We start from the raw sequence: 19,787 nt of genomic DNA on the forward strand, positions 1-19,787 counted from the left end.
CAGTCCGTGGCGTCGAGCAGCGCGTTGAAGCTCGCGGGGAAGTCGAGCTCGAGCGTCCAGGGCAGCGCCGTGAGCACCGCGAAGAGCGTCGAGAGCTGCTTCAGCGTCGTCGTCAGCCGCGCGCGCCAGTAGCGGTCGCGCGCCTTCGCGTCGTCGACCTTGTCCTTGGTCGTGGCGGAGAGGCGGCGCTTGGACCGGCGGGACTGCGCCGCGTCGGCGGGCTTCGGCGCCCGCTTGTCCCGGACGTCCTCGATGGCCTTGCCGACGTTGTCCGCGGAGACCTGCGAGGCGCGGTCCCGGCCGAAATCTCTCGAACATACGGGACGCCGCCAAATGACGAAGACGCCGATGGCCGTCGAGATCGTGCCGAGCCTACGGCGCGCGACTAAATCCCTCGAAACTCGTCGGGACGCGGCGCGCCGCGCGTGTCGACCTTGGCCGCCTTCAACGAAAACACGATCGCGACGAAGAAGAGCACGCAGATCGTCGGCAGCACGTAGAGGACGATCTCGCCGCCGCCGCAGCGCTCGCAGGCGCGCGCGGCACCGGACTCGTAGTAGCCCGCCCTACAGACAGCGCAGAGCGGGCCCTCCGTCGTCGGGTCGCAGAGGTCGTCGCCGGACGTCGTCGCGTTCGGGTCCTCGGGCGGGCGGCACGCGCCCCGGAGCGGGCACCGCTCGACGACCGTGGAGCGGCGCGACGTGCGCCAGCGGCCGCGGTGCAGGGGCAGCGTCGCCTGCGAAAACGGTTTCATCAAAGTCTCTCGAAGGTCGTCGCTGGACGCCGACCGTCGCCAGCTCCACGCCGAAGCCGTCGCACTGCGCGCCGTTGGGGCACGCGACGCAGCGCGCGCCGTCGAAGGCGTAGCCCGCGTGGCAGACGTCGCAGAGCGCGGCGCCGGACCGCGACGTCGCGTGGTCGTTCGGGTCGCACGCCGCGCACCAGCCGCTGCCGTTGCTGGACGCGAAGGTGTCGGCCTCGCAGGGCATGCAGGCGCCCGCGCCCGCGGTCGAGAAGGCGCCCGCGGGGCACAGGCCGCAGGCCGCCGAGCCGGCGGCCGCGGCCCGACCGGCGGCGCACTGGTCGCAGGTGGACGAGGCGGCTAGAGAAAAGGTCCCCGCCGGGCACGCGCCGCAGGCCTCGTCGCCCTGGACGCCGAAGGTGCCCGCGGGGCAGGCCGCGCACGCGTCCGCGGCGCTCGGCGCGGAGCCGCTCGCGCAGAGGCGGCAGGACGCGGCGCCGGCGTCGGACACCTCGCCGGCGCCGCAGGCCTCGCAGCGCTCCGCGTTCGGCCCCGAGGCGGAGCCCGCGTCGCACGTGCCGCAGGCCGTCGCGCCCGCGGCCGCGTAGGACCCCGCGGCGCAGAAGCTGCAGGCGCCGAGGCCCGGCGACGCGCCGAAGCGGCCCGCGGCGCAGGGCGCGCAGACCGCGTCGCCGAGCTGGGCGTAGGCGCCCGGCGGGCACGCGACGCACGTGCCGTTGCCCGCGGTCGGGACCTCGCCGACGTCGCAGGACGCGCACGTCGCGGAGCCCGGCGCCGAGGCGGAGTTCTCGGGGCACGCGACGCAGAAGGACGACGACGCGGGTGAGTAGGTCCCCGCGGGGCAGTATTCGCACGCCGCCGCCGACGCGTTCGACCGCGTGCCCGCGGCGCAGTCGGAGCAGAATTCCGCGCCGCGGCCCGCGTACTTGCCCCCGTCGCAGGCGAGGCACCGCGTCGCGCCGCTCGGGGAGAAGGTCCCCGCGGCGCACGCTTCGCAGACCGTGCCGTTCGTCGTCGCCCGGCCGGCCGGGCACTGCGCGCACGCGGCCGCGGCCGGCCCGGAGACGAAGCCCGCGGGACACGCGTCGCAGGCCGCGGAAGCCTCGGAGGCGTAGGTGCCGGCGCCGCAGGCCGCGCAGGCCGCGGCGCCGGCGGCCCCGGCGAAGGAGCCCGCCGGGCAGGCGTCGCAGCTCTCCGCGGCCGCGGCCGACACGCGGCCGGCCGCGCAGGGCGCGCACGCCGCCGCGCCGCCCTGGGAGAACGACCCCGCGGCGCAGTCGGCGCAGGCGGACGCGTCGGCGGTCGCGTAGCGGCCCGCTTCGCACTGCGTGCACACGGGCGCCGCGGCGGAAGACACGGAGCCGGCGCCGCAGGCGACGCAGCTCGCCGCGCCCGTGAGCGAGTAGGTCCCCGACGGGCAGTCGAGGCAGCTCTGCGTCGCCGCGTCGGCGTAGGTCCCGGCGTCGCACTGCGTACAAGCGCCGGACGCGGCGGCCGAAACGGACCCCTCGGGGCAGTCGACGCACTCCGTCGCGCCGTTCAGGGAGAACGATCCCGCGGGGCAGTCGGCGCAGGAGCCCGCGTCGAAGACGTAGCGACCCGACCCGCACTGCGTGCACACGGGCGCCCCGGCGAAAGACACGAGGCCGGCGCCGCAGGCGACGCAGCTCGCCGCGCCCGTGAGCGAGTAGGTCCCCGCCGGGCAGTCGAGGCAGCTCTGCGTCGCCGCGTCGGCGTAGGTCCCGACGTCGCACTGAGAACACGCGCCGGATCCCTCCGCCGAGATGGAGCCGTCGGGGCAGTCGACGCACGCCGTCGCGCCGCCCTGGGAGAACGACCCCGCCGGGCAGGCGTCGCACGACGCGCCGCCGTTCGCGTAGCGGCCCGCGTCGCACTGGGCGCAGCTTTCGGCGCCCGCGTCGGAGATGTAGCCCGCGGCGCACGCGACGCACTCCGTCGCGCTCGTCAGCGAGAAGGAGCCCGCGTCGCACTCGCCGCAGGCGGCGGCCGCGTCCTCGGAGTAGCGCCCGGCGGCGCAGGCCCCGCACTCGACGTCGCCCGCGGCCGCGGCCCGGCCCGCGGCGCAGCCCGAGCACAGCGCGTTGTTGAAGCTGCCCGCGACCAGGCCGACCTCGACGGAGCCGTCCGGGCACGTGCCCTCCGCGCAGCTCTCGCCGGAGAAGCTCTCGAAGCACGCGCACGCGCCCGTCCCTTCGACGCCGTCGTCGCACGACCCGCGGCTCCGGCCGCTGTTCTTGACGCCGCAGGTGTCCGTGATGCGCGGCTTCGAGCGGTCCTCGTCGCCGCCCTCCGGGCAGAGCTCGCAGGTCGTGGAGAAGTAGCCCTCCTGGCACTCGAAGCACTGGGGCCCCGCGAAGCCGATGAGGCAGTCGCACTGGGGGCTCGGCGCGTCCTCGTCGCACAAGCCCTGGGACCCACAGGGCCCGCTGGGGACGCAGTAGCCCGCCTCGTAGTACGCGACGGAGCCGTCGGTCGTCGCGAGGAGCAGGTCCAGGTCCGCGTCGCCGTCGAGGTCCGCGAGGAGCGGCCGCGGCCGCGACGCCGTCGACACGCTCACGAGGTCCAAGGCGCCGGACGTCGCGGCCGCGAGGCTCATCGTCGTCGCGTCGCCGACGTTCTCGTAGTGGTAGAGGACCGAGTTGCAGCCGACGACGAGGTCCAGGTCGCCGTCGCCGTCGACGTCGCCGAGTTGCGGCGAGCACGCGTAGGTCACGCAGGGCGAGCCGCCCGTGTCGAGCACGAGGTCCGTGTCGACGGCGAAGCTCGCCTCGGTGTTCGCGACGCGGAACAGCGCCTGGGAGTACCAGTCCCCGAAGACGACGTCGTCGTCGCCGTCGCCGTCCACGTCGCCGAAGGAGACGCCGTAGACCGGGCCGTGCCCCGCGGCGTCGAGCGCGGCGGCCCAGGAAGCGCCGACTTCGTCGTCGGCCGCGTAGACGCCGCGCGGCTCGGCGCCGGAGGCGCGCGAGAACCAGTGCCAGCCGTCGCAGTAGGCCAGCGCGTGGTCGAAGCCGTCGACGAGGTTCGACGTGAAGGCGACGACGGCGACGTCGCTCGCGGAGCTCGCGAAGGCCTGGAGCGCCGCGTCCACGACTTCGAGCGGCGACCCGAGCGTCTCCGCCGCTTCGAAGACGCCGGGGCCCCGGGAGTCGTAGAGCGCGAGGCCGCAGCGGCCGGACGGGCTCGCGACGACGAGGTCCGCGTCGCCGTCGCCGTCGACGTCGACGGCGGCCGCCGCGGCGGTCCGCGACGTCTCGTAGGCCGCCAGGACGCTCGCGGCGCCCGACCGGTAGGCGTAGGCGGGGTCGCCGCCCGTCGGCAGCGACTCGAGGGCCACGAACTCCCGCAGATCGGTATCGAAGACGATGAGATCGTCGAAGCCGTCGTCCGCGAAGACGTCGACGAAGAGCGCCTGGAGGGCGCCGAAGCCCGACCCGTCGAAGCCGCCGAGGAGCGCGTCGTCGAGCGCGAAGCGCGCCGCGTAGACCGAGCCGACGTTCGTATAGACCGACGGCACGTTGTCCGAGGAGGACGCCTGGCCGACGAGGTCGAGCGTGGCATCGCCGTCGAGGTCCACGAGCCTCGGCTGCGCGAGCGTAATATCCGCGAAGGGGTTGTCGCCCTCGAAAAAGTCCGGCGCCGACGCGTCGCCGACGTTCTCGAGGTACACCAGCTCGCCGCCGGAGGTGCCGACGAGCAGGTCGAGGTCTCCGTCGTGGTCGAGGTCGCCCGTCGTGGGCTGCAGGTAGCAGCAGCTCTTGGACGCCTCGACGGTGAGCGTCGGGCCGCCCGAGAAGTCCGGCCTCGATGCGGTGCCGCCGTTTCGGTAGAGGCGGACGGTGCCCGAGAGCCGCTCCCCCACGACGAGGTCGAGGAGCCCGTCGTCGTCGAAGATGTCCGCGAGCCAGGGCGACGCGCTGCTCGACGCGTTGACGGCGCCGTAGTCCCACGGCGTCTCCACAAACACCGGCGCGTCGCCCGACCCGGCGTTGACGAAGAGGACGACGCCGCCGTCGTAGCCGCCGACCAAGACGTCCGCGAGGCCGTCGCCGCCGACGAGGTCGCCGGCGGTGATGGCGGCGTTGGGCGCGTCCGAGGCGCCGCCGGTCCAGGCGGCGGGCCAGAAGGTCACGGCCGACGCCGTGGGTCGAAGTAGCGCTGCGACCCGGAGCAGCCGCTCTCCGACCGCAGGCGGCACTGGGGGCCGTAGAAGGCCTCCGCGGCCGGAATCGCGAGGGCGACGAGGAGCGTAGCCATGGTGGACCACCAAGAAAGTCCATCGTCTCGGCCATCGGCCAAATGCCGAGAATCCTCGTCGGTTGTTGATGTTGTCATTGCAGGCCTAGGCCGGCGACCGCGCCGGCGACCGCGTCGCGATCGGCCGCCCCTCTCGAGAGAGTCCCTTCGCCCCCGAGGACCGGTCGGCGAATTTACTGGAGGAGCGCGTTGCTCGCGAGGATGGCGATGGCGGCGACGTAGAGGAGGAGGATCGTGGCGACGAGGGACTTCTCCCGCGCGGACTTGCCGTCGAGCTCCCGGAAGAGGCCGACGCCGATGGAGATGGACACGAGGGGCGTCGAGAGGAAGATGGCGAAGGCGACGGCGGCCGAGAGCTGGACCGTGGCCATGAAGTAGGTGACGATGCCCCAGATGTTCAGCGCGCCGCACGCGAGGCTCACGAGGAGCTGGTTCGGCGTGAAACGCCGCAGCTTCCGCGCGTGGCCCCGCGCGTCCCGGAGGAGGATCCCGGCCTCCACGAGCAGCAGGGGCACGAGCAGCCCGACGCAGAAGAAGGTCGCGGTGACGTAGTTGTCGATGCCGCGGAGCTTCGCCGCGCAGGTCAGGCTCGACCAGCAGCCGTCGATCGCGCCCGCCGCCGCGCACAAGGCGAGGCCCCGCGCGACCGTCTCCGCGGGCGGCGGCTCGTCGACGAGCAGGATGGGCTCGTCCTCGCGGGCCTCGCCGCGCTTCACGGCGAGCTCGAGCAGCGAGTCCAACGAGTCGCGCGACGGCGCCTTGGAGTGGACGAGGTCTTGCAGGTTCGACGCGCTGAGGAGCCCCCGCGCCGTCTTCGCGGGCATCCGCGCGGCGTCGTGGCGGCTCTGGAACGTCAACAAAATGGCGACGAGGATCAGTCCGACGCCGGCCACGAGCGTCGCCGGCCGCTTGTTGCCCTCGAGCGCGTAGTTCATGCCCACGCCGACGACGATCGCGCACCCGTTGAAGACGGGAAGCGCGCGCGTCAGCCCCGCGAGCGGCATGGCCGCGACGAGGAGCACGTTCGACGTCGACACGCAGGCGCCGGCGCAGGTCGCGAGCCAGAGGCTAGCGCCCGAGTCCGCCGCCTCCCAGGCCAGCGCCTCCCAGAGCCCGTCCCAGTCGCCCGGCCCGAACGGCGGCGGCGGCGGGTCCCGCGTCGGCGGCAGGCTGAGCAGCGACAGCAGCGCGATGCCCGTGCCGGACATGGACACGATGAAGCCGAGGTTAAAGACCTCGAAGTCCACGGACTTGATGGCCTGGCGCAGCGCCGGCCAGGTGCCGCCGCCGCAGAGGCCCAGGAGGAGCCAGACCAGGCCCTGCGGCACCGTCTTCGGGTAGTACATGGGCCGCGCGCTGCCGGCGCAGCTCGAGCGCGTCGCGCGCTGCTGTGTTTGTGCAGCGATGCGCTTAGCACGCGTCTGCCTGCGGAAACCAGTCCTCCATCATTTTGCACAAAATCCTTGCTGACACAGGTGAGGACGGTGAGGCTATGGGGGCCGGATTACCGGGTAATGCCCGGGAGGCCTCGGTAATTACCGGTAATTACCGGGTAATTACCGCAGAAGGGTAATTACCCGGTAATCAGGGCGTCCGCGGACGGCTAGAGGCGGTATGGCGGCTCGAAAGGACCACCGCGAACCCGCGTGTCGACCGAATTCTCTTTTAGGTGGCTTCCACGCGACAACGCCGGCGGCGCGCTACGGCGTGGGGGGCGTCGCCCGGCGCGCCCGTCGCGACGTCGCGACGAGCAGCCGCTCGGTCGCGGTTTCGCGCCGCGCGTCGACCGCGATGCGAAACACGACCGCGACGGGCCGCGACGCTCGGATCGTCAGCCACGTGTACTAGCGGACCGCGGCCTGTACGCGGATTACCCGGTATCGAATTATGGCACCGGGTAATTACCGGTAATTACCGGTAATTACCATTACCGGTAATATACCGCCAAATTACTCCGGCGGCTATAGGTGAGGCCTCAATATCGGCCGAGTGCAGCGGCGCCGCGCGCGTTCCGCAGCCCTCTCCTCGGGCGCGGTGGCGCTTACGAGGGGCTGCGGTCGACTGGCGGCGGCCACGGCGACGGGCCGCGCCGGCCGACGGGCGGCCGGGCCGCCGTTAGCTGCGCGGCGCAACACGCAGCACGGCGTCTGGGCCGCCATACGGATACGCATTACCTTGAGAGAGTCCTCGACAGTGTAGAGGATGGATCTGATGGCGAAGTCGGCAGTCTGCCACTGTTTCACGCGCGAGAAGACCACGCACTGGCCGCGCTTGTCGCAGAAGCAGCACCACGGCCAGGGTGCGCCGGCGGCACTGGCATGCTCTGGTTCGGCGAGTTCCCATACCTGCAGCACACCATCGCGAACTCCGAGAAGTGGATGAGCGTGGTGCTTGTGGAGAAGAACATCGCGCCGTCGATGATCCTCACCATCACGCCGGACGGCGCGGCGGACGTCGTGCCGGTGGGATCGAAATAGTCGTCGATGTCCGCGCCGAAGTGGGCGCTGAGGTTGTCCATGATGATGCAGCGGCTCTGGCCCGCAGCGCTGGAAACAAGAACATGAGCAGGAAGAGGTAGAACGTCGGCTTGTCCGTGTTGCCCTGGAAGGCCCAAATCGACACGACGCCCAGCGGCACTCGACCCCCGCAGGCACCCGCGCGCAATCCGCGCTTGACGCTCGGACCTTGCAGTCTTATGGCGCCTCGCCTGGCGAGCCTCGCCGCGCTGCTCGGCGCGTGCCTGTTGCTCGCCGCGGGCGCGCGGCCGTCGGCGCCGCGCGGCGTCGCGCCGCGGCCGCGACGACCCGCGCGCGGCGGCGCGAGCGCACGGGCGCTCGCGGTCCGCGGCGGCGACACGGAGGACATCGAGTACGACGAGGACGACGAGCCCGGCGCCGTCGCGTCGCTGCTGGCGTCGCTGCCGCCGACGCTGCGCGTGCACGTCGTCTCCGTCGTCGCCGTGACGGCCGTCGCCTTGACGGGCGTGCTCGATCCGAACGCGGCGTTCAGCCTCGACACGTACGGCACCGTCGCGCGGCTCCAATTGTGGCGCCCGCTGACGTCGGCCTGCTTCCTCGGCGAGCCGTCCATGGGCTCGGCGACGAGCCTCTACCTGCTCGTCAAGTACGGCAAGGAGCTCGAGGCCGCCGTGGGAAGCGAACCGTTCGCGAAGTTCCTCGTGTTGCAGACGGCGCTCCTCGCGTTCGCGGGCGGCGCGACGGGCGTGCCCTTCACGGCCAACGCGCTCATCACGGCGGTGATCTACGCCTGCAGCCGCCTCGAGCCCTTTGGGAACGTCCAGTTCCAGTTCGGCATCACGCTGAAGTACTGGATGCTGCCCTTCGGCCTGATGGTCGTGGAGATGCTCCAGCAGCAGTCCGTCGCCGCCGTCTTCCCCCACGTCCTCGGCATCCTCTGCGCCCACTTCCACCACTTCTTCGCCGTCGTCTGGCCGAGGCTCACCGCGGACGCCGAGTCCGCGGCGCCGAAGGCGAAAACCGCCAAGGTCGGCCGCAAGCTCGGGAGCGGCTAGGGTGTTCGAGTTGTAACCACGTGGGAGATATACTTCGGACGGCGCTCTATCTTTGCGAAGCTTAGTAATCCGGAGGGATCGCGGGCGGTTTGTAGACGCAGACGCCGATCCCGCTATCTCCGTACGGTTTCGCGCAGTACGCGCCGTCGCCGCACTTAGTGTCGTTCTTCGATGGTTCTTTCTGGTTCGGTGCGTTGCGACATACGAGGGCGCAGTGTTGATTGGCACTATAAACGCCGATGGAGTCCATGAAGACGGGGTACGCGGACGAGTTCGAGCCGAACGGTACGTCTTTCGGGCAGCCGTACGTGGGCGGTCCAGCAACGTTAGCGGGGCCAGGCGGGGCACATACACCACCCTCGATGAGAGGGTTGCTGTAGTTGAATTCGTTCGTGAGGCAGCCTCCGACGTACGGATTCCCGTAGTGCGTCTTCGCTCCGGCCAAGTACCCGGAAGTGGCGGAGTAAGGCCCCCTCTCCGGTGGTCCGCAACTCGCTTGTGCCGTGTATTCGCGAAGCAAGGTACAGTTTGATGTTCCGCCTGCCGTGATCAGCGTCCATGCCGCGCAGCCTTGAGTCGCATTGCAGAGCGTGCAGCATGCATCCGGATCACCGATGCGATGGTAGGTCGTGATGTTCGCATAGGATGTGTCCAGACACGCCTGATCTACCGTCGTGCATTGCGAGGGGTCCGGATCACTAGCACGCGCGCTAGCAATGAGCAAGACAGAGATCGTAAAGCGGGCAGCCATGCCGCGAGTGTGATCAAAAATAAAACAATGGCCGATGAGCTACTATGTACAATAGTAGAGCAAGCTCTTTGCCGAAGACTCGGGAGTGGCGATAGAATCACGCCTAATCTGACAAGCTCGGCTCGCAACATGGCGGGCGACCACAATCAGGTCGAGTGCGAGGCGCGCCAGCAGCTCGAGTACTACTTCAGCTACGCGAACTACAGCCGCGACGCCTACCTGCGGGGCCTCGCCGACGGCCGGGGCTTCGTCGCCCTCGCGGACCTCGAGGACTTCCCCAAGCTCGCGGCGCTGCTCGCGCGCGCACCCGGCGACGACGTGCTCGCGCGCGCCGCGGCGACGTCGCCGCTCCTCGAGTACGACGCGGCGAACGGCGCCGTGCGCGCGGCGAACCTGGGCGGCAGCGACACGCACGAGGCCAAGCACCTCGTGCTCGACGCGAACGCGTTGATCCGCGGCCGCGCGGCGTCGCTCGCGGGCTACGCCGAGCGCTTCTGGACCATCGAGGAGGTGCTGGCCGAGGTCCGCGACGACAAGTCGCGCGAGCAGCTCCTGCGCCTGCCCTTTGAGCTCGAGGTCCGGCGGCCGTCCGCGGAGGCGACGGCGCGCGTCCTGGAGTTCGCCAAGCTCACGGGCGACCTCCGGAGCCTCTCGGCCGTCGACGCCAAGGTGCTCGCGCTCGCGCTGACGCTCGAGCTCGAGGCCGTCGGCGACGACGCGCACCTGCGGCGGGCGCCCGACGGCCGCGAGGCCCGCGCCCCCGCGGCGAAGCCCGCTGCGAAGCCCGCGCCCGCGCCCGTCGTCGCGCCGCCGCCGCCGCCCGCGCCGGCCCCGGCCGCGCCGGCCGCGCCGCGCGCGAAGCCGACGTCCTGGGCCGCGGCGCTCAAGGCGCCGCCGCCGCCGCCGGCCGCGCCGGCCGCGCCCGCGGCCGCGCCCGCCGCCGCGCCCGCCGCCGCGGCGCCGCTCCCCGAGGCGGACGAAGAAGAGCAAGAAGAAGACGAGGCGCCGCAGCAGCCGCTCCCGTCGTCGTCGAAGAGCGCGCCGTCGCGCATCCTCGGCTCCGCGACGGCCTCCGGCCAGAGCTCCGCGATGGACGCGGCGGACGACGACGGCGTCGGCTGGCTCGACGCGAGCCACGTCGCGACGGCCGTCGCGACGGGCGAGCTGCCCTTCGACGGGTCCGCGCCCGCGGCGAGCGACGGCGGCTACAAGCCGAGCTGCGGCTGCGCGTGCGCGACGGTCGACTACGCGATGCAAAACGTGCTCCTCCAGATGGGCCTGCGCCTCGTGAGTTTGGACGGCATGGTCGTGAGCCGCACGACGCGCTGGGCGCTGCGCTGCGGCGCGTGCTTCCACGTCGAGGACGACCAGGCGAAGTTGTTCTGCGGCCGCTGCGGCTCCACACCGCTGAACCGCGTCGCCGTCGGCGTCGACGCGGCGACGGGCAAGCGCAAGGTCTTCCTCCGGAAGACGCCGCGCCACGACCTCCGCGGCACGAAGTTCGCCCTGCCGAAGCCGGGCCAGGCGGGCCGCTACGAGGGCGAGCTCCTCCTCCGCGAGGACCAGCTCCTCAGCGGCATCTGGCGGCAAAAGGCCGCGCGCGCCAAGTCCGCCAAGACGAAACAATCCGTCTTCGGGCCCGACGTCACGGACTCCCTCGAGGCGCTCAACATCGTCCAGGCCAACGACCTCACCGTCGGCCTCGGCCGCAAGAACCCGAACGCCATGAAGGGCCGCGAGCGCCGCGGCAAGTCGAAGCGGAAGCACTAGTAAGCCCCTTTTCTTGTCGACACTCAAACACACTAATACGCGCTCGCCCCGCCTTCCTCGAGGAGCGCCCACAGCTCCGCGGCGACGGCGAAGTCGTCCTTGCCGGCCGCGTCGATGGAGAACCGGCGCGCGCGGTGGCCGTCGTCGTAGGCGACGACGCCCGCGATGACGCCGTCGCCGCAGTCCGGCGCCCAGGTGATGCGCGTGATGTTCGTGAAGAGGCTCACGGCGTGCCGCGCGCGCGCGAGCTCCGGGTCGTCGTCGCCCGCGCCGCCGTCGGCCGCGAGCGCCGGCGCCGCGCCCGCGGCCGCGAGCAGCTCGTCGCGCTCGACCTCGAGCTCGCTCAGCTCCGCGGCGAGCGCCGCGTACTCGTCCTCGACGTGGCCGCTCCCGCTCGCGCGCCGCTGCTCCGCGACCTGCCGCGACAGCTCCCGGATGTGGTCCCGCGCGTCGCCCGTCACGGTCGCGCAGGCGTCGTGGACGGCGTCGATCTCGCGCACGACGGCCGCCGTGTCCGCGGCCGACGCCTCGAGGTCCCGGCTCACGGCCTCGACGCGCGCGCGCAAGGCGTCGTCCTCGGCGTCGAAGGAGCTCATCGTTTTGAACAGTTCGCAGTCGGGTCGGCAGACGAGTGCTCGATGCGGTCGATGGCGTCCGACAACGCCTCCGATGCGGCGCGTCGCCGAAGCACGCGCGCTGATGCGCCGTCGTTCAATTTTTTTTATGATATATCGAGCCCGAGCGTCGGCTTCGGCGCCGACGTCGTCGACGGCGCGTAGGACGACGGCGCGGGCGACGCGGACGGGAACGCCGAGAAGTCGGACGCGCCCATCGAGAACCCGGACGGCCGGAACGTCTCCGCCGTCGGCGCCGCCGACGGCGGCGTCGACAGCGACGGGCAGACCGACGGCTTCGGCTGGTCGCCCATGCCCACGTCCGTCGGCCGCAGCGTGATCCGGGTCGGCGCGGCCGTCGTCGGCGCCGGGATCGGCGCGTCCGTCGGCGCGGGCGTCGGCGCGACCGTCGGGCCGGCCGTCGTCGGCACGGCGCTCTGCATGACCGACGGCGCGTAGGACGAGGGCGCGGCCGACGACGGCAGCGCCGTCGGCGCGGGCGTCGGCGCGGGCGTCGGCGGGACCGACGGCGCGGGCGTCGGCCCGTAGGTGGCGGCCGGCACGGACGGCGGCTTCGTGACGACGGCCGACGGCGGCGCCGTCGGCTTCGACACGGGCATGGACGACGGAGCCGCCGACTGGGAAACCGTCGGCGCGTAGCTCGGCGCGCCCGGGACCGTCGGCGCCGGTATCAGCGGCGTCGGCGCGGCCGTCGGCGACCCGTCCGTCGGCGCGTAGCTCGGCGAGGGCGACGTCCGCGGGCCCGTGGGCGCGGCGGTCGGCCGCGGCGCGGGCAGGGACGTCGGTCCCGCGGTGGGGACGACGGACGACGGCAACGACGAGGGCTCGGGCGACGGCATCGGCGTCGGATCCCACGTGTCCGTGGGGCGTATGGAGTAGGACGGTGCGGCGGACGGCGGCGGCGTCGGCCGCGGCAGCGGCGGCATCGTCGGCGCGCTGCTCGTCGGCGCCGGTTCCGTCGGCCGAGGCGTCGGCGCGGGCGAATAAAAGGTGGGGCTCGGCGCGGGCCGCGGCGACGGCGCGGGGGACGGCGCGGGCGTCGTCGGCGCGTAGGTCGGCGGCGCCGAGTCGTACGCGAACGTCGTCGGGAAGTAGGTCGGCGCCTTGGACGGCTTGTACGAGGGTTCGTGCGACGGGTTGGGCGTCGGCCGCTTCGTCGGCCGCGGCGTCGGCGCGGACGACGGCGACGGCGACGGGTCGCCGGGCGTCGGCCGCGGCGTCGGCCGCGGCTGCGGCGCCTCCGTCGTCGGCACGGACGTGGGCACGGGCGTCGGCTCGGGCAGCGGCGGCTTCGTCGGCGCGGCCGACGGCCGCGGCGACGGCTCCGCCGTCGTCGGCGCGCGCGAATACGTCGGCGCGGGCGACACCGTGGGCTCGTGGCTCGTCGGCGCGTCGGGCAACAAGGGCGAGGGGAACATGGTCGCCGACGGCGACGGCGTCAGCGGCGTCGGCCGATGCGTCGTCGGCGCGTCGAAGCGAAGCGTCGACGGCGGCGCCGTGAAACTGTCGCCGTCCGTGTTCGGCGCGTTCTCGCCGAAGCTGTCGCCGTCGGCGCTCGAGTCCGTGCCCCAGAGAATCACGCTCAGGCGCGCCGTCGTCGCGCGTCGATCGGACGACGCGGCGAGGCGGCTGCCGACGAGGGCGAGCGTCAGCGCGGCGCAAAAGGCGGCGGCTCGTCGCTTGCCGCGTCGTCTCCGGTGGCCGGGCGCGGATCGTCCGTCCGGCGCCCGCGCCGCCGCGGCGTCGGCGTCGGCCGCCGGCCCGATCGGCGCGTAGCCGTCGGGCGCCGCCATCGGGGCAGCCCCGGCGTCTGCCAATAAATTCAACATTCAGTGCATCTGGTCAGCAACATCGTCACGCAAAGGTCGAGGGCCGCTCCGCAGCGTCGCGGGGCCGGCCGTGTGCGCCCCCAGAGGACCCCGCGCCGGTTCTATCCGCGGCGCATGTACCCAACGGAGACGTGTTGCCGTTGAGACCGCTCAAAACGACGCCGTCGTCGCGCCGCACGCTCGTGAATAACCATGGCTTCGCAACCTCCTCGCGGCAAGCCGCCGAAGCGGTTCCGCGCCGCCGCCGCGGCGCTCCGCGGCGACGCGCCGCCGCCGCCGCCGACGGCATCGTCGGTCCTCGACCGGGACCTCGGCGACGCGGCGGCGCGGCTCCTGCGGCGCGAGGCCGAGGCCGCGCCGCCGCCGCCCGCCGGCGGCGACGAGTTCCCGACGGCGATGGCGGAGCGGTCCGGCGGCAAGGTCGCGCTCCACAACGGGCGGTTCCTGCGGCGGACGCTCGCGGACACGGCGGCGCACAACGCGCGGCTCAGGAACGCGCCCTTCGGCGCGGACCGCCGCCGCCGGAGCCCGTCGCCGCCGCCGCCGCCGCCGCCGGCGCCGCGGCGCGACGAGGGCCGGGGCCCGCGGCGCGTCGAGGTCGTGCTCCCCGACGACCGGGCCACGGGCATCCTCTTCGAGCGCGACGCGGCGTCGGGCCGGCCCGTGGTCCTGGGCTTCGCGGCGTCGTGCCGCGCGGCCGTCGTCGACGCGCTCCGGCCGGGCATGGTGCTGGCCAAGATCGCCGGCGTCCGGTGCAAGGCCATCGACTACGCGCGGAGCCTCGAGCTCGTCCGCGCGCTCGAGAAGCCGCTCACGCTCGAGTTCGAGGCGCCCAAACGGCGCCGGTCGCCGTCGCCGTCGTCGTCGTCGTCGGGCTCCCGGCGCCGGCGGCGCAGGAAGGAGAAGAAGCGGCGCCGGCGCGGCCACGACGAGCGCTCGCCCGGGTAAATGTATTGAAGTTTGCGCGTGAACTTCACCGTCACGAGACCGTGTTTGATGCATTCCTCTCCCAAAAACGCGAGAGAGACTCGTGACTGGCAGCCCCACTCCTCGCCCCGCCCTGCTCGTAGATCCTTCGGGGGACCATGCGGGCGGGCGCCGCGGCGCTCGCCCTGGCCTGGGCGGCGGCCGGCCGGCCCGCGACCGTGGAGGTCTCGCCGCGCGGCGACGCGCGGCGGCTGCGGGAGACGTCCGTCGCGGACCCGAGCGTGCCCGGCCGCGTGCGGACGTCCGCCGTGGCCGTCGGCGCCAACCTGAGCGGCTGCGCCTTCGTCGGCGAGGTCAACCTCGGGGCGACCATGGACATGGACGTCGTCTCCGACGCTTTGAACCACGGCGCGCTCGCGGCGGAAGCCTACCGGCGGCTCGCGGACGAGGCGAACCGGCCCCCGCGGTGCGGCGTCTACGTCAACGGCAGCGCGGGTCTCGGCCGCTACGCCGTCGCGGCCCACGTCTACGACGCCGTCGACGGCAAGGGCGCCTACTACGGCGACGCGCCGCTGCGGCTCGCGCCGCGGGACCTCACGGTCGACGGCGCGGACCGCGCGTTCGCGACGCCGTTCCACGTGGACCCGGACCTCGACGTTTCGGGGCTCGTCAAGGTCGTCCCGACGAACAACTCCCTCATCATCTCCGCGCTGGGGCAGATCCTGACGGAGCTCGAGCTGTCGAACGTGACGTTCGTGTTCGACGAGAGCCAGGAGGACTGGGGCGGGGGCTGGGACGACGTCGACGCGTACCTGCTCGACAGCTGGGGCGTCGTCGCGACGAAGCTGACGACGGAGGAGCTCGTCGCGGACGTCACCGTCGTGGACGCGTCCCACCTGCTCGTCGTCGCGTCGTACGACCCGGACTCGTGCGAGGCCGAGATGGACGCGCTCGACGCCGGCAGGCTCGCGCCCCAGGCCCAGCTCTTCGTGAGCTGCCTCGACGGCCTCTTCGCGAAGGAGATCGTCCGCGGCTTCGCGGGCCAGACGGAGCGGTCCTACGCGGGGCAGGAAAAGAGTGCGAAATTCCCAACTTCAAAGGCTCCTATCTCGGCCGTTTTCCACTCGTTTCGGCTGATTTTTGGACGAGCGATCATCTCTCGGAACGGTCTCGAAGCGTGGATGCTTTTTTTGGAACTCGCGCGCGCGGAACACTCATGTTGAAGCGAACTTGAATCACTCTTTTCCTGCCCAGGTCCTACGAGGTCGACGCGTGGCACGACCGCGTCGAGGCCGTCGACGGCCTCACGGGCGAGTCCGCGGGCACGCTCCTGGATCGGCTGGGCACGTCCTACGACCTCGACTGGGACCCGCTCTCCAGCGAGACGGCGGTCTACGCGCTCGCGGCCTTGTCCGCGACGCTCCAGGCGCTCGAGGGGTCCCTCGCGAGCGTGGACGCCGACGATCTGAACGCGCGGCTCCTCGCGTGGCTCGCGGACCAGCCGGCCGTCGCGACGGCGCTGGGCAACCTCACCTTCGACGCCTCGGGCCAGGCGTCCGTCGCCCGCGCGCCCGTGAGCCAGTACACGGCCGAGGCGGAGAAGAAGCTCGTCTGGTACTACGGCGCGGCCGAAAGCGCGTACCTCACGTGGGACCAGGCCGAGTGCGTCTACAGCCACAACTGCAGCAACGCGGGCGACTGCCAGGGCGACGGCACCTGCGCCTGCCGCGACGGCTTCAGCGGCGACGAGTGCGCCGTCAAGAACTGCGCGCCGGGCTCCTACTACACGGCCCCGTCCGGTAAGACCCCGACGGACCCGCCCGTCTGCGAGACCTGCGAGCCGGGCACGTTCACGGACGCCTACGGCTCCGACAAGTGCCGGATCTGCGACCTCTACTCGTACGCGCCGGACGCGGGCGCGTCGTCCTGCCTGAGCTGCCCGGCGAACTCGAAGCGCTACCCGCCGTCGGCCATCGACTTGGCCGCGCTCGCGTCCTTCGACGGCGACGCCATCTTCGAGTTCCTCATCTCGCACGCGACGTCCGCGTCCCACTGCATCTGCGAGATGGGCACCTGCGAGGGCAAGCACTGCTTCCAGCCCCTGGGCGAGGATGGCGTCGCCTCCAAGTGCGACTTCACGGAGTGCGCCGAGCCCATCGCGGGCACGGGCGCGTACTCGCCCGCGGCGGCCGTCTTCGACGGCGCGATGACGTGCTACGAGTGCCCGAAGAACGCCTACTGCCGCGGGGCCTTCGACCTCCCCATCCCCGTCAAGGGCTTCTCCGGCGTGAGCACGGTCGACGTGTCCCGGAAGAAGTTGTTGACCTGGGAGCACCCGCTGCGCATGGACCGGTGCGCGTCGTACGAGGGCGACTGCCAGGGCAACTACAACTGCCCCGGCTCCAAGGCCCAGGGATCGCTGCTCTGCCAGGCGACGCGCGCGGGCTTCACGACCGTGGGCGACATGGTCATCGAGTGCCCCGCGGGCGCGACGGGCGTCGTCTTCCAGCTCCTGCTCTCGGGCGGCCTCGTCGCCGCGTTCTTCGTCGTGACGCACTTCTCCGACAAGTACGAGGCCGTGGGCATTTTTTTGACGCACGCGCGGTCCATCTCCATCATCGCCCAGGTCGACGTGAACTGGCCCAAGGACCCGCTCCTCGCGCTCTTCTTCAACTTCATGGCCGCGACGCAGTTCGACGTCGACATCGCGCCGCCGCGCTGCTTCTTCGCCAAGTGGGGCTTCATGGAGCGCATCTTGGTCCAGCTGTTGCTGCTGTTGTTCATGTTCGGCTTCTACTTTTTTTTCTCCTACCTGCCGACGTGGTACCGGCACCGCGGGTCCGGCCCGGAGCTCGTGCGCACGGCGTGGAACCACCTCCTCAAGTTCTGCATCGCGTCGCTCGTCATGACCTACCCGAGCTTGTGCGAGGTGTCCATCGCGTCGATGATCTGCAAGGAGTTCGACGACGGCGGCGCGTACCTCGCGCAGGACCTCGAGATGCGGTGCTGGACGGAGACGGAGCACACGCGGCAGCCAGGGCAGGACAAGAGAGCGAAATTCCCGACTTCAAAGGCTCCGATCTCGGCCGTTTTCCACTCGTTTCGGCTGATTTTTGGACGAGCGATCATCTCTCGGAAGGGTCTCGAAGCCTGGATGCGTTTTCCGGAACGCGCGCGCGCGGAACACTCACGTTGAAGAGAACTTGAATCACCCTTTTCCTGCCCAGGCGGCAGCACCGCGTCGTCGCGTCGCTCGGCTTCGTCATGACGCCGTTCCTCATCGGCTTCCCGCTGTGGATCTACGCCGTGCTCGTGACGAAGATCAAGCGCAACGAGCTCATGTCGACGGACAGCCTCGAGCGCTACGGGCCCATGTACAGCGGCTTCAAGCCCCACATCGCGTGGTGGAGCGCCGTCGAGATCGCGAAGCAGCTCACGCTCGAGGCGCTGAACCAGATCCTGCGCCCCCTGGGCCCGGGCATCACGCTCTGGGCCTACGTGCTCATCCAGTTCATCCACGTCGTGTCCATGGCCGCCTACGACCCCTTCCTCCACGCGGGCGAGAAGGGCCTCGAGAGCGCGCTGCTGTCGACGGCGGTCGTCGTCATCGCGTCGGCGAGCCTCTTCGCGTACTACGGCGACGAGCCGAGCCGCCACGAGGAGCAGCACATGCTCACGGTGTCCTACATCGTCGACGGCTGCCTCATCGTGTGCCTCTACATCACCTACTCGGTGGTGAAGACGAACATCCGCGCGCGGAACTCCAAGGACAAGCTCGTCGCCAAGCTCACGGCCCTCTACGACGAGGTCCTCGCGGACAAGCCCAAGCCGAAGCGCGCGAGCCTGCTCGACAAGATGAACGACCTGAAGCGCCCGTCCATCAAGACCCTCGCGGACGTGCGGAACTCGCTGGAGGCGGTCGTCAAGGGCGACGACAACACGGGCAACTACTTCGCGGACCCCGATTCCGAGTTCTACCAGACCTTCTGCTCCGAATGTTTCCTGAAATGGGTCGACCAGGCGGATCCGAAGGACCCGAAGACCAAGGAGCTCCTCGAGGACATCCTCTACGTCAACGAGCACCTGCTCGAGGCCTACTGCCGCGACGACGCGGAGTTCGGCACCTACGCCGTGTCCGCGGAGGCCGAGGTCTGGCAGAAGCTCATCGCCGCGTTTCCCAATTTGTTCGAGTGGCTCGTGACGGACCCCTCCGAGGCGCAGATCGCGGACTTCAACGCGCTCATCGAGAAGCTCGCGAGACTGCGGCGCCACTACGGCATGGGCTCCACGACGTCCGTCGACCCGGACTGGACCTTCCGGAAGCACTACGGCCGCCAGGCGCGGTCGCTCGCGACGACGGGCAAGTTCCAATCCGACGCGCCGCAGGACAAGCCCTTCATGCGCCTCATCCACAAGGAGGACCGCGCGACCATCGTCTTCGCGCTCTGCTCCGTCGACAAGGCCGTGCGCGAGCGCTTCTTCCGGCTCCTGTCGAACGTGCGGCTCGGCCAGTCCATGGACCCGCTCGACGGCGGCGAGAACGTCCTGGAGCACTTCGCGCCGGACCCGGACTGCGACGCGGGGCCCCCGATGAGCCTGGAGCTGCCGCTACGGGGCGCGCAGGCGGCCCCGGGCAACAAGTCCGAAAAGCCGCACGCCTCCAAGCGCCGGCCGTCGTCGCCGGGTTTGGACGAGGAGAAAGACGAGGCCAAAAACCCGCCGCAGTTCCAGAAGCGGCGCTCGTCGTCCTCCTCCCGCAAGAGCCGCCGGGACCCGCCGCCGGAATCGGATTTATCAGAGCTGTCGGCCTTCTTTTTCTGCCGCGACGGCTCCCTCGGCGACGACCTCAGGGGCCGCGCGCGTGTCGCCGCGCGCGCGTCGCCGCCGACGGTCTTCGGCTGCGACACCTACATCTGCGACGACTCCCACGACGCCCCCAACGAGCTCAGGCTCGGCGCGCCGCCGTCGGCGCCGCCGAAGCGCCGCGGCAGCTCCCGGAAGAAGAAGCGCGCGTCGTCGGCGAAGGCGGAGGTCGCCTCGGACGTCCCCTGAAATTCAAAATCCACACCCAGCCCCCTGTCCACCGCCGACGCAGTCGCGGCTTGAACCGCCGACCAACTCGCGGCCTGGCTATTTATAGCGCACGCTGCGCCTTCCCTGTACTCCTATTTTCTCGGGGGATGGCGTCGGCTCCGGGACGGCCCGGAAGTCGGCCCGGGGCCGCTGCCAGGCGGCCCCACCCCCGCCAGGACCGACTCCTATTTTCTCGGGGGCTTGCGTCGGCTCCGGGGCGGCCCGGGGC

At 71.5% G+C, this 19,787-nt stretch overlaps 4 protein-coding genes across 4 annotated transcripts; 3 read left to right on the forward strand and 1 right to left on the reverse strand.

The window, feature by feature from the left end:
• Positions 1-444: 444 nt before the first annotated feature.
• Positions 445-2,858, reverse strand: AURANDRAFT_26929 (hypothetical protein; the record flags this gene model as incomplete). The annotated part of the gene is made up of 2 exons (XM_009039156.1): positions 445-508; positions 2,314-2,858. Coding segments are annotated over 2 exons (609 nt in total), but the record flags the coding sequence as incomplete, so codon positions are not given.
• A 4,878-nt stretch (positions 2,859-7,736) lies between these two features.
• Positions 7,737-8,573, forward strand: AURANDRAFT_64463 (hypothetical protein; the record flags this gene model as incomplete). The annotated part of the gene is made up of 1 exon (XM_009039015.1): positions 7,737-8,573. The coding sequence occupies one exon, from the start codon at positions 7,737-7,739 to the stop codon at positions 8,571-8,573; it is 837 nt and encodes a 278-aa protein (XP_009037263.1).
• Positions 8,574-9,453: 880 nt separating this feature from the next.
• AURANDRAFT_64464 (hypothetical protein) lies at positions 9,454-14,506 on the forward strand (the record flags this gene model as incomplete). The annotated part of the gene is made up of 4 exons (XM_009039016.1): positions 9,454-11,019; positions 11,874-12,116; positions 12,825-13,292; positions 13,778-14,506. The coding sequence occupies 4 exons, from the start codon at positions 9,454-9,456 to the stop codon at positions 14,504-14,506; spliced, it is 3,006 nt and encodes a 1,001-aa protein (XP_009037264.1).
• A 137-nt stretch (positions 14,507-14,643) lies between these two features.
• Positions 14,644-19,664, forward strand: AURANDRAFT_71708 (hypothetical protein; the record flags this gene model as incomplete). Its single annotated transcript, XM_009039017.1, has 3 exons — positions 14,644-15,539; positions 15,740-17,488; positions 17,713-19,664. The coding sequence occupies 3 exons, from the start codon at positions 14,644-14,646 to the stop codon at positions 19,535-19,537; spliced, it is 4,470 nt and encodes a 1,489-aa protein (XP_009037265.1).
• Between the last annotated feature and the right edge of the window lie 123 nt (positions 19,665-19,787).

This window comes from Aureococcus anophagefferens (assembly GCF_000186865.1).
Source record: "Aureococcus anophagefferens unplaced genomic scaffold AURANscaffold_10, whole genome shotgun sequence".
NCBI lineage: Eukaryota > Pelagophyceae > Pelagomonadales > Pelagomonadaceae > Aureococcus > Aureococcus anophagefferens.